The 14,073-nt window shown below is 40.2% G+C and overlaps 1 protein-coding gene across 1 annotated transcript in view; it reads left to right on the forward strand.

Moving 5' to 3' along the window:
* The window catches only part of kcnt1b (potassium sodium-activated channel subfamily T member 1b), a 186,964-nt gene that overhangs the window by 142,499 nt on the left and 30,392 nt on the right, over positions 1-14,073 (forward strand). Inside the window, exons 13-18 of the mRNA XM_060907052.1 lie at positions 539-602; positions 2,428-2,536; positions 2,766-2,874; positions 9,194-9,343; positions 9,633-9,868; positions 11,293-11,506. Of these exons, the coding sequence (XP_060763035.1) occupies positions 539-602; positions 2,428-2,536; positions 2,766-2,874; positions 9,194-9,343; positions 9,633-9,868; positions 11,293-11,506 (882 nt within the window). The remainder of the gene's footprint in view (positions 1-538; positions 603-2,427; positions 2,537-2,765; positions 2,875-9,193; positions 9,344-9,632; positions 9,869-11,292; positions 11,507-14,073) is intronic.

Genomic DNA, 14,073 nt, shown 5'->3' on the forward strand with positions numbered 1-14,073 from the left:
TCATATGTTTAAAAGTTATATCCGGAATTTATATATTTCTGTAAAGCTGCTTTGCAACAATGTCTAATGTTAAAAGCACTCTACAAATAACATTGAATTGACTGGCATCCCATTCAGGGTGTGTTCCTGTTTCATGGCCAGTCTTACCAAGATTGGTAGCTCTAGATCCATCGCGAACCTGCTCAGAATAAAGCAGTTACTAAAAGTGAGTGAGTGAATATACATAAATAGATAAAAATTACATGCCAAATGATTGGCAAACTACTGCGATATAGAATAGAATAGAATAGAATAGAATGCCTTTATTGTCACAGCACAAATAAAGCATGTGTTGATCTGGGAAAAGAACTCTGGGGTGATAAACTCTGCAACACAGCACCCGGTCAGTTAATAATTGTGTTTACTGACCTATGAAAGTATTCCTTGCTGTTTTATTGTTTTCTTGAATGCATGTAATAATGAAGGTGATGAATATTTTATTATTTACTTGAATGTGTTTTATAGTGAGGGTGATAATGCTCATGTTGTGTTTCTATAGGATGGATAATGCAGAAGCCTGCTTTATCCTCAGCAGCAGGAATGAAGTGGATCGCACTGCAGCTGTAATCATACTTCTTATTATTACCACACACACACACACACACACACACACACACACACACACACACACACACACACACACTACAGTATGACTAATTGTTAATGAATACATGACAGATATAACAGCGGACATGTCTAGGGATGGGTACTATAATGGGTATGGTGAGGATTTCTTGTTTTTTTTTGTTCTTTTTCTAATATTAAGTCAGAAAAGAAAACAGAATTCTGTTAGTTTGCATTTGGTATGTGTTCTGTATTAGGCTATTTGTAACGATTCAGCATAAGCCTAGCAGTATGAGCCTCCATGTGTTAGCCTGTTTGTAACAACATTATTAATCCAATGAAAATAGCTTTCATGTATTAGTCTGTTAGTAATAATATTATTCACACTCCACATACAGTACCAGTCAAAAGTTTGGGCACACCTCCTAATTCAATGGTTTTTCTTTATTTTTATTAATTAAAAGACACTTCATGTCTTAAAGTAATGATGGATGTAATTTCTCTTTACTTAGTTGAGCAGTTCTTGACATAATATGAATAACTGCAGTTGTGGAATAGGGCTATTTACTGTATTTTTATTATTTAATATTTGCTTTCTAACGCATTAAGAAGGCAAGAAATTGCACTAATTAACTTTTGATGAGGCATCTGTTACACTGCAAAACCCGATAAGGTCACTGAGCTCAAAAATTTTATTGAAACCGATTACGTAAAAATTTTTGAGGTAAGTAACTTACATTTTTTAAGGTAAGATTTCTTAAAAATTACAATTAAGTGTAACTATAGTGTAATTTTTAAGAAATCTTACCTTAAAAATTTTAAGTTACTTACCTCAATTTTTACGTAATCGGTTTCAATAAAATTTTTGAGCTCAGTGACCTTATCGGGTTTTGCAGTGTAATTGAAAAGCATTCCAGGTGACTTCCTCATGAAGCTGGTTAAGATAATGCCAATAGTGTGCAAAGCGTCATCAAGGTTAACGCTGACTACTTAGAAGAGTCTAAAATATGAAAGAGAGGTTGTTGTTTTTTTTGGGGGGGGGGTTAGATATTTTTTTGTTGACCACATAATTCCATATATGTTCCAGATGTTATTTCATAGTTTTGATGTCTTCAGTATTGTTCTACAATGTAGAAAATAGTCAGAATACAGAAAAAACAGTGAATGGGGGGGTGTACAAACTTTTGACTGGTGTATTCTATCCCTCTGTTATGCCTTACCTGCAGTCAAAGATGTTCACAGTGCAGCTCTTAAAGATATTAAGCTTGAACAGGTCTCTTGCCAAAGTGTTATATTAAACTTCCTTTAACTAGCAAAGATTTTACTGTTGTTATGACAACAAACATTTTCGCATGCATCATACAATGACACCCTCGATTTTTCATTTCTCTCCATGTCATAACATGGGGATATCTCTGTCACTGTGTATGGATGAGCAAGCCAGATAAAAATATTAGTGCATGTTACACTTCCATAAATTCCAAATTATCAAGGTGTAATAGTAGAACCATTAATTTGAGACATTATCAATATTCCTGCTTTTATGCTTTCAAATCAGGGTCCAGGGAACATCTCTATTCATGGCAGTGCCAAATTGGGAGACTTTATATGTTAATTAGCAAGAATACTTCCTCTTGATGGGTTTCATAAGGCACTCACCAAATATAAAGAAGTATCTTTAAGGTTTATGGTCTATTTCCAGACAGCAAATAATCCCAGATTATTAATAGATAACTAGATAGCTAGATAGATATGCATGCAATGTTGGGGAAGATTGTTTTTCTAAAGACATCTAATGTAAGATTGTCCTCATTTGGCCTTTAGGACCATCAGACAATCCTAAGAGCCTGGGCAGTAAAGGATTTCGCCCCAAATTGTCCTCTCTATGTTCAGATCCTTAAACCTGAGAACAAATTCCATGTGAAGTTTGCTGGTAAGTTTGTCTGCCTTCCAAAGTTGTATTAATTTATTAATATAGTATTACCAGGATTCTTCATTTATGGTCTTATTTGTCAGACACAGCAAGATGGAAAAAAAAACATATACAGAGTTATTTATCAATTTCAATATGCTGATAATCATAAACATGTTTAGGTTATTTCTGAGTGTAGTTAGACACTGAAGAGTGTGTAAGTGTTATGTGTGTGTGGTTTGTGTATTAGATCATGTAGTGTGTGAAGAGGAGTTCAAGTATGCCATGCTAGCTCTGAACTGTGTGTGTCCAGCCACGTCCACGCTGGTTACACTCCTGGTCCACACGTCACGCGGACAGTGAGTATATCTACAGCGATTTGACTTTCCTCCAGTCTGGCGCTCTTTGTTCTCTCTCTGATTCGTTATATTTTCAGACTCCAACAATTTTAATTAAATGATTAAAGCACCTTCATTGCACTGCACGATTGAAGGTGAATGGGGAACTAATGTCAAAGAAAAAAGCAATTAGTGAGGAAAGCTTCATCTACTGTCCACTCAGTCTACTGCCACTGCACTTGAATTAACAGCTACACTGCTCATTTATTTGAGCCCAGCTGGACACTTGTCTAGGAACAAGAGCACACTGGGGATTTTGCTGTGTGTGCACATTCGTAGTGCTGTGTAACGTCTCCTATTTTTCCTGTATAAAAGCTGAATATATATATATATATATATATATATATATATATATATATATATATATATATGGGCGGCACGGTGGTGTAGTGGTTAGCGCTGTCGCCTCACAGCAAGAAGGTCCGGGTTCGAGCCCCGTGGCCGGCGAGGGCCTTTCTGTGCGGAGTTTGCATGTTCTCCCCGTGTCCGTGTGGGTTTCCTCCGGGTGCTCCGGTTTCCCCCACAGTCCAAAGACATGCAGGTTAGGTTAACTGGTGGCTCTAAATTGACCGTAGGTGTGAATGTGAGTGTGAGTGGTTGTCTGTGTCTATGTGTCGGCCCTGTGGTGACCTGGCGACTTGTCCAGGGTGTACCCTGCCTTTCGCCCGTAGTCAGCTGGGATGGGCTCCAGCTTGCCTGCGACCCTGTGGAACAGGATAAAGCGGCTAGAGATAATGAGATGAGATGAGATATATATATATATATATATATATTTCATCCATACCATTAACAGAAGTGCCTGACAGATAATGGCCTCCTACAAACTCATTAGATTTGATTAAAACTTGTGATGAAGCATAACGATCCTTGTCCTGATAGTACTTTTATTTCTCTGGGTCTCTAACAAGCAATTATATGGGAGGTTTCAGGGTGAATGGAACTATCAATTAACGGCTTTGTGATCATTTGTAGGAATGAGATGGACTGACTACTCAGTTGATGTTCCTGATCCACCCATTTAGCAAGAACGTAACTAACAATTAAGGCTGTGGACAAGTTAGCATAATTCATTTTTATAATGCTGTCTGCTTCCCATCACCAGAGTTATCTTGGATAGACAAAAAAAAAAGCACAAGTAAAATTAGTTACTTAAAAAAATGACTCCTTGAATGAAAAAGTAGTTAGTCAAATAATAACTACCTTAGCAAGACTATGAAAGTAACAGCTGAAAAAACAAGCATTGCTTCAGCATTGGGTCAGTCCTGACATATGGTTGGATTTATATTTCTGAGCAAGTGCTGAAAGTGGTGATGAGATTGAAACATTTATTTAATGAGTTCATTTAGTTATGAACAGTGAGGCATTTATGTTAACCTTCCTCTAGTGTTAGGGTCGGCACCGACCCATTTTTAGGTTTAGCATGCATAAAAGTACTACATAAATTTTGTTTATTGCATCAAGACTTTTTGACTTTGTCAGGAACTTCTATTTAAACAAAATAAAATCCAAAAAAATAATTTTACTAAATTATAAAATGCTCTGGGGCGGCACGGTGGTGTAGTGGTTAGCACTGTCGCCTCACAGCAAGAAGGTCCTGGGTTCGAGCCCCGGGGCCGGCGAGGGCCTTTCTGTGTGGAGTTTGCATGTTCTCCCCGTGTCCGCGTGGGTTTCCTCCGGGTGCTCCGGTTTCCCCCACAGTCCAAAGACATGCAGGTTAGGTTAACTGGTGACTCTAAATTGACCGTAGGTGTGAATGTGAGTGTGAATGGTTGTCTGTGTCTATGTGTCAGCCCTGTGATGACCTGGCGACTTGTCCAGGGTGTACCCCGCCTTTCGCCCGTAGTCAGCTGGGATAGGCTCCAGCTTGCCTGCGACCCTGTAGAAGGATAAAGCGGCTAGAGATAATGAGATGAGATGAGATAAAATGCTCTGGTGAAAATTGTGACCTTTGTGTTGTTAGGGTCAATTTCGACCCAGTTAAAATATAAGATTATAAAACAATAATAAATGCCAAAACTGAAATCATAAACACACAATCAGCCTACAGCCAGCTCTTCCTCCAACCACTTGAGCTTCAGTCAGGGGCTTTTCTCTTTGCCTGTTTGACAGAACAAACAAAGACAGACATGTCCAGGCATGTAAGGCCAATTGAGTTTAGAGTTGGTGACTTGCAGAGTACACATCTCCAATTTACAGCATGCAACAATGAGAAGAGGACTGGAATGTAAGCCAAGCTCTGGATCATATCTTTGCTGATAATGAGGCAGAGGACACAGAGCAGTATAGCGATGGAGATGGGCAGGTCTCTGAGGAGGAAGATGATGTGGCGTATCAACCGGAAGACACAGACACATCTGATCAATCTGATGAGGAGGTCACCGGTGCTGAAGCTGCTCCTGCTGAAACATTCAGATCCAAAAGTGGCAACATCTGTTGGAGCTCAGTACCTCCTGACGTACATGGCAGGACAGCTGCTGCAAATGTCATCAAAATGACCCCTGGGATCACAAGGTTTGCTGTGATGAGAGTAAGTGACATCAAGTCATGTTTTGATCTGTTTATGCCACTGTCACTAAAAAAAAGTCATAATTGCTATGACAAACCTTGAAGGAAAAAAAGTCCATGGCAACATGTGGAATGACATTGATGAGGAATGCCTGGATGCCTACAGTACATTGGTGTTCTTCTCCTTGCTGGAGTGTACAGATCCAGCAATGAGGCCACTGATAGTCTCTGGGACGCATCGACAGGCAGGAATATTTTCCAGGCAACAATGTCACTTCAGAACTTTCGAATGATATCAAGAGTCCTCAGATTTGACAACAGAGAGACCAGAGCAAAATCTGACAAGCTTGCTCCCATCAGGGATGTCTGGGAGAGATGGGTGCAACGCCTTCCACTGATGTTCAACCCAGGGCCAGAGGTGACAATAGATGAATGTTTTCTCCCTTTCCGTGGAAAATGCCCGTTCCGGCAATACATGCCTAGCAAGCCAGGCAAATATGGCATAAAAATCTGGGCATGCCTGGATGCCTACATTGGTGTTCTTCTCCTTGCTGGAGTGTACAGATCCAGCAATGAGGCCACTGATAGTCAACAGAAAAAAAAAGACTTGTTTTTTGCCCTTTTCTTGAAGTAAATATATATGGGTCGAAATTGACCCGAAACACCATAGATGTTACTATAGTTGATAATATTAAAATTTAAAAAAAATTTAAGAGATGTGATCTAATACCCCTCAGTAATAGTCAGGTAACAGAGCAACCTTTTATTTGTTTACATTGTTCTCTTGAGGTTTTGACCACTTTTTTATATTGAAAATGAGGGGTATGCTGTTAAAAGAAAGGCCCAGGGGGCCACAACAAAAATATTAAAACCAATCTTTTCATGGATAAGGGAGCCTAACAAGGTAACCAAGAGGTAAGAAACAAATTGGATGATAAATAATTGTTTTTAGGGTATTTTATGGCTGATTTAAGACACGGGTCAAAACCGACCTGTTAACATCAGAGATAGTAACAGAAAGCTAACACCAGAGGAAGGTTAAAAGAATGTGAGCAATATTTATAGCATCGGGCAGCACGGTGGTGTAGTGGTTAGCGCTGTCGCCTCACAGCAAGAAGGTCCTGGGTTTGTGGCCAGCGAGGGCCTTTCTGTGCGGAGTTTGCATGTTCTCCCCGTGTCTGCGTGGGTTTTCTCTGGTTGCTCCGGTTTCCCCCACAGTCCAAAGACATGCAGGTTAGGTTAACTGGTGGCTCTAAATTGACCGTAGGTGTGAATGTGAGTGTGAATGGTTGTTTGTCTCTGTGTGTTAGTCCTGCGATAAACTGGCGACTTGTCCAGGGTGTACCCCGCCTCTCACCCATAGCCAGCTGGGATAGGGTCCAGCTTGCCCGCGACCCTGTAGAACAGGATAAGCAGCTACAGATAATGGATGGATGGATTAACAGCATCCTCTGATTAGCAGCTAGCTCCTGTGTTAGCCTGTTTCATTTGTTTTTAACAGTAACTGTCAATATGGTGAAGCTTTCTGCTTTACTGTGTGAAAGGAGTCACCAGTGTCAGCGCTTAATAGGTAAAGCTGTTCCCTTAAGTTTTCAGACACAAGCTTTGTGCTTTGAGGTTTATCTATAATATTACAAGCTGCACTTTTTTGTCTCATTAAATTTAAGAGAAGATGGTGAGGGAACTCTTTTTTTTTTTAGCTGCTATAACATAACTGATAACAGGACTTGTTTCACTGACATTTCACAACATTGAATGTAGCATTAAATGTCATGGTTTAATGAATAAACATTGTTAGTATTGGCAAATTGCCATGGTATAACAGGAATAAAACACTTCAAAACATGCTGTTATAGGAAACTAATCTTATTGAAATGCAGAGTGGTAGTAACTCTGCTTTGCATTGATCCACCTTCCCATCCTGTAGCTCCTGGGTGCCCACTATGTCGATCGCGATCGACTGGTCGATCTCGAAGGCAGGGATGGTAGATCTCATGATTGATATGTAAATATTAATATATTTGTTATGAAATTAAAAAAAAAAACGTCGTGGTTATTTTTACATGTAAACAAATTCGCTTTTTCCCTGAAGCGAAATGTCAGCTAAGCGCTGCGTCAAAAAAAAATGTTACATTAGGTTACCATGACAACCAGTAAAATGAAACTGCTGGTTTCAAAGATGCAGCGCCGTGATTTAGGAAACTTCCGAAACCTCGCCTCGGAGCTGGAGATGCAAGGGAGGGCGTTTGCGCAACTTAACAGTGCGCGCTACACTGAGCAGATTGAAATTCTCCAGTCAGAGTTTGAGAAGCGATTTCAAGACTTTGCTTTGCTCGAGCCACTAGCTACATTCATGTGCCACCTATTCGGGGAAGATACTGAGGTGGATTCCCTCGCCTCAAAAGTTGCGGCACTGTTTCAGCTGAACACGTCTGCGGCGTGCAAGACGAGATGCTGCAGTCTGACATCGAGTTGAAGTCCAGGGCGCATGGGCCGTTTTGGAATTTACTCACGGAGGCGAAGTACCCGAACATGCGGCAATGTGCCACCTCCTTAACCGCATTGTTCGGCTCCACTTATTTGTGCGAGTCGGCCTTTTCGCATATGAAGATCATTAAGTCCAAATACCGCTCCAGTATGTCCGACGATCATCTCGAGGCCTGCTTGAGGCTCGCTACCAGCAGCTACTGTCCGGACTATGCAGCCCTCTCTGACTCCCTCCAGTGCCGATCATCATCGGATTAAGATCTGATTTAGGGCCTACATCAGTATGCTATGTATTAAAGTTGTGCTGTTGCTAAGTTCCACGGTTAAAAAAAAAATTTTAAAAATAAAAGAAAGAAGGAAAAAATATAAAAGAAGGAAAATGTTTTTATATAAAATTGTTGTAAATGTCAAATCTCTGTCTAGCAGGCTATACAAAAGTCAACTGATGTGAACAAAAATGTTTTGGGGTTTACAATGCCTGTCTGGATGCATTTAACTTTTTTTTCTAAACATAGCCCATTTTTTTTTTTACAGTGGGCTTGTTTCATGTTTACATATTAGTAGTTTGCGGTTTATAAAAGTTAACAGTGATTTGAACAAAAATACGTTTAGGAGTACAAAGCTTATGCATTTAACATAATTTGAATGTAAATTTCAGTCACCTTTTTGTATGCATGTTTGCATATTATTAAACAAATTGCATATGAATGTTTATAAATCAAAACAAGTGTCATTATTGTTATTATTATTATTATTATTATTAGTAGTAGTAGTAGTAGTAGCAGTACTAGTAGTCATAGTAGGCCTAGTAGTGGTAACAACCTAGTCCGAGTAGATCATATTAACATGGTCATTTTAAAAGTAGCTCGCGAATCAAAATATTGTGGGCACCCCTGCTGTAGCTGATTATTTTCATCTGACAACACGCCTCGTTGTATTTTATTCTCTACTTAAATTGAATCTGAAATATTTTGTTCAACACTACAGAACAAACATTAAAATAGTGCACTATATACCGAATAGAATGCAATTTGGGATTCAGCCATTGCAGGAAGAATGTTAATGAAACTGTTTCTTCAAGTACAATTTATACAGCTTCAGATGTAACTGTAATGGAATCGCATTCCATTGAAGCAAAATGTCAATCAGCATTAGCAGTATTAACATTTTTGTTGGAAATTTTGCCTCAGATAAAATAGAAAAAATGAGCACATAGTTGAAGATATGGTTGTATTTTCATATTGTAGTTCATGTTCCAGTGTGATCTTTTGTGCTGTTGCTGTTACAGGGAGGGACAGATGTCTCCAGAACAGTGGCAGAGAACATACGGACGCTGCTCGGGTAATGAAGTTTACCACATCCGCCTCGTTGATAGCAAATTTTTTGGAGAGTATGATGGGAAAAGTTTTACATACGCCTCCTTTCATGCACATAAAAAGTGAGTGTTAAAAATGCATGACTTTTCAATATGTCGGTATGCTTAGTAATTAAAAAACCCCTAGTTTATTCTGACAAGTTAATGATGCTTGTGGTGTCGATGTGATAAAATTGTAAAACTATATTGCAGAGCTAATAGGAATGTAATGTATTGGAAACTCAGTTATGCTGGCATAAGTGCTCATAGATGAAAGCACAAGTGCATTTTGGGAATTAATGGGGGAACTTGTTTCCAGCTACAAAAAGTTTTAATTCTGTGTGTGTGTGTGTGTGTGTGATATCTCTGTCAGATACGGAGTTTGCCTAATTGGTGTAAAGAGAGAAGAGAATAAAAGCATCCTGCTCAACCCCGGCCCCCGCCACATCATGGCTGCCACAGACACCTGCTACTACATCAACATCACCAAGGAAGAGAACTCCGCCTTCATCTTTAAACAGGAAGAGAAGCATAGCAAGGGCCTACCAGTCAGTGGTCTGTACGATGCCCCCTCTCGCCTCCCCGTGCAGAGCATCATAGCCAGCATGGGTGAGTGCAGAGCCCTGTGGCTTGCAAATAAGCACACCCAGTCAAATTATATCTCCTCCAGTAGAAGGTACCATCATCAGACAGCAAGGGGGACGAACAGGTGCAGTGATTATCTATACATAGAGGTCACACTAATTACAGTGTGTAAGGTCTGATAAATTATAAGCAGTGTCTTTACCAGGCTAGAACTCAGCAACACAAAAGTAAATATCATCAATCCAGGCTAATTTGCCATTGTCATTGTGACAGACGTGTGGCTCTGAACACAACCGACATGTCCTGGATGTCTATCTGCACCGTACCATATTTCTCCCCTGACACTTACTTAACAACGAATTAGGATCATTAGAAGGATGTGTTAATACCAGTGAGCAGACTGAGCGGGAACTCCTCATGCTTATAAATAGGGTTCAAAGCAATATTTAGGAAGCAAATCTGCACTGCAGATAAATCAGTTAATTTTGCTGAAGTACCACCTGTGACCCTGAAGGTGCAAATCTAAAAGCCCACATGAGAGAGAGCTGTTAATATTTGCAGCATAATCACAAAGATATATGGTTATTTAGACTGTGTTTTTCTCTGTGTTTGCTTGAGATTTGCATGAGTGGTCAGATGGTGTGGCTGATGATTTTCTTTCATTGTTTCTTTTTCTTTGACTTGGTAAAGTCGATCAGTCTACTTCATATGGTAAGTCTGTGCATGCGGCTTCCTTAGCATTAGAGATGACAATACCATGAGACATTGGACTATGACAGTGGTTCTCAGTCCTGCTTGCCCAGTGAACTGCATAGTTTTGTAGTTCTTCCAAGAGGAAAAAAAAAAAAAACCTGCAGAGTATCAGGTCATCAGGATGGGCAATGAAAGCCACTGGTCTACGATGTCCATATAAATGTTTACATTTATGCAAATCTGTACATTTTCTATTTTTTTAACTCTTTTCTAGTCATTTCAGACATGTTCAGCTTTCTGTCTGAAGGTAGTTCAGTCCACTATGAGCAGACTTTCACCAGAAAGCATCTTTAAATGTCTACCCAATTAGTTATATGTATAGACAATCATGATGGCTATTCTATCTGCATGTTTATACAGCTAGCCATGCAGTTTCATGCTTCTGCTTAGAACATTTTTTGGTCGAGCCAAATTCATATTAGGACTATTGATCCAAATCATTTTCACTCGATTGCTATGGTGTGATCTACATACAGTATTTATCAACAAAGCACAAGTTCACACCCAAAGCAGCAGAACCATTCAGTGCTTCGGGCCTGTTTTTCTGTTTGTGTACTTCATCATCATCTTTCTGTATACACAGTAGTAGGGTGGATCTCATCCAGAATCTTAATCTTCTCTTCCTGTCCTCTTAGTGTCTGTGTTCTCTCTCTCTCTCTCTCTCTCTCTCTCTCTCTCATCATATCCCACCACAGGCACTGTGGCCATAGACCTGCAGAACCCTGAGCCTGCAGGCCACAGTAGCAAGCTGGCACTGCCCACAGAGAACGGAGCAGGCAGCCGGCGGCCCAGCATCGCCCCTGTACTGGAGCTGGCTGACTCCACTTCCATCCTGCCTTGTGACCTCCTGAGTGACCCTTCCGAGGACGAGACCAACCAATCAGACGAGGAAGGAGTGACTGCCCCAGAGTGAGTAATGCTGTTTACATACAGTGCCTTGTATAAATATTCATCCCACATTTTTTGTAAATGTTGTACATTTGTTGTAACCCCAAATATTTTCCACATTTTGTAGGGTTAAAACCTGGAACTGAAATGGGGATGATATGTTACAAATCTACACAAAATAGCTCATAATGATGAACTGGGGGAAAATCTATACAGTTTGCAAAATTATTCTCAAATGAAAACTTTTAAAGTTGTGATTGCAGAAGTATTCATCCTGTTGCTGTGAAACCTTTAAATTGCTTCTGCTGTAAACAGTTGCTACAGGTCTGAGTAAAGAGAGTGTTATTATAGAAGCAACCAAGAACTCTCAACATGATACTACCACCATCATGCTTCACTAAGAGGATGATGTTCTCAAGTTCATGAACAGTGATGGGTTTCTGCCAAATTTAGCACTTTGTGTCAAAGACACAGTTTGAAGTTTTGGTCTCAGTAGACCAGAGAACCTTTTCCTGCATGTTTGTTGAGCCTCCAAGCTTGGCTTTTGGCAGTTCACAAACAGGGTTTCATGTAGTGTGAAACTCTTTCATAAAGTGCAGTGTTGGGGAGTGTCTGGGCTATGGTTGTCCTCTGAAAGGCTTCTCCCACCTAAGTCGTGGCTTTCTTGGGCTTTCCGGGAACAGGCATATTTATAGATCATGTGACACTTTAATTCCACACCAGTGAACTCTGTTTGACTAATTATGTCACTTCTGATGGTAACTGATGGAAACTAATTTAGGGGTTCCACAGCAATCAGGGTGAATGATTATGCAAGCAAAACTTTTACATTTTTCTTTGGAAATAATTTTGCAAACTATATTGATTTTCATTACATATAATAAGTCACCCATGGAGACAGCTATGGCCTGAGGGGGCAGCCATGGCCTAAAGGTTAGAGAAGTAGCCTTGGGCCTAAAGGGTTGCCGATTTCTTGGACCAGCAGGAAAAATGTGGGGGGAGTGAATGGTGGCTCCCTTCCATGGCTGAAATGCCCTTGAGCAAGGCACCTAACTCCCAACTGCTCCTTGGGTGCTGTAGCATAGCTGCCTACTGCTCTGGGTATGTGTGTGCGTTCATTGCTCACTTGTGTACACGTGTGTGTGTGTGTGTGTTTACTGCTTCAGATGGGTTAAATGCAGAGGAGGAATTTCTCTGTGCTCTTCTGTACATGTGACACATAAAGGCTCCTTCAATTTTAGTTCCAGACTGTGGAAAAGGTCAAGACGCCAGGTCATCACAGGGCTGACACATAGACACAGACAACCATTCACACTCACATTCACACCTACGGTCAATTTAGAGTCACCAGTTAACCTAACCTGCATGTCTTTGGACTGTGGGGGAAACCGGAGCACCCGGAGGAAACCCACGCGGTCACGGGGAGAACATGCAAACTCCGCACAGAAAGGCCCTCGCCAGCCACGGGGCTCGAACCTGGACCTTCTTGCTGTGAGGCAACAACGCTAACCACTACACGACCGTGCCGCCCCCCAAACATCATCTAAATACATTTAAGTAATGATTTGCTAAAAACAAACTTAATCAAAATGTAATTTTCCATTTACACTGAAGTTGCATCATTAGTTTGGCACTGAAGCTACAAGGATGATAAAGACGTAAGTCTTCAGCCACATTTTTCCTGAAAGCCACACACTGTAAACCTGCCTCAGACCATGTCCGGTTGTAAACTAATGTCACACATTTGCCTCTATGATTTAGGATACAGTCGGACTGTCATTTATAATGAACAAAATGAATAAAACTTCACTATGTAGATGAATAACGTTATGAGGCAGCTGTCTGGAATCACCTTTTCCTTAACACAATATGGTTTTATTGTATGAAATGATAAGACGTGGAAAGATGGTTATGCAGATGATAATATAGTTGTAATTTGAAACCATTTCAGATTTGTAAATACTGACGGAAATCTTATATAGACTTCCATCTCATAGCACCAGTGCAAACTAAAGAAGCAAAAAGCAGACACTATCTGTCTGATCGACCCCATTTGGGTTGAGTGGAAAAATTGTGTACAATTTGATTTATTTATTTATTTATTTATTTATTTGCTGAACCATCTCTTTAAGAGCTGAACACTACAGAATGAATAATAGAAGCCATCTATTCTGCAGTCACGCTGTACTACACTCATAGTGTAGGTTTACTTCAAACAGTGCGCACACACACACACACACACATCTGCTTATCACTGCTCTCTGAAGTAAGGAGGGTTCACTTAAAGTACTACCATATTAGGTTCAGCAGTCTGTTTAGCATGTCAGTAGTGCTCTCTAGTGGCAAAAAGCTAAACCTTCTCATAGAGGGACTAACCTACACTTACCTACTCATTTCACTGTGGTTACCAAATAATTAATAGTATTTACTGAAAAATATGGTATAGGATTAATAACTAAATACTATGCACAGGTGTAACTGATACATAAGGGAAGCCATGGCCTAATGGTTAAAGAAGCAGCTTTGGGACCAAAAAGTTGCTGGTTTGATTCCCTGGACCAGCAGGACTGGCTGAAGTACCCTTGAGC

Source organism: Neoarius graeffei, chromosome 24, assembly GCF_027579695.1.
Source record: "Neoarius graeffei isolate fNeoGra1 chromosome 24, fNeoGra1.pri, whole genome shotgun sequence".
In the NCBI taxonomy this organism is placed as follows: Eukaryota; Metazoa; Chordata; class Actinopteri; order Siluriformes; family Ariidae; genus Neoarius; species Neoarius graeffei.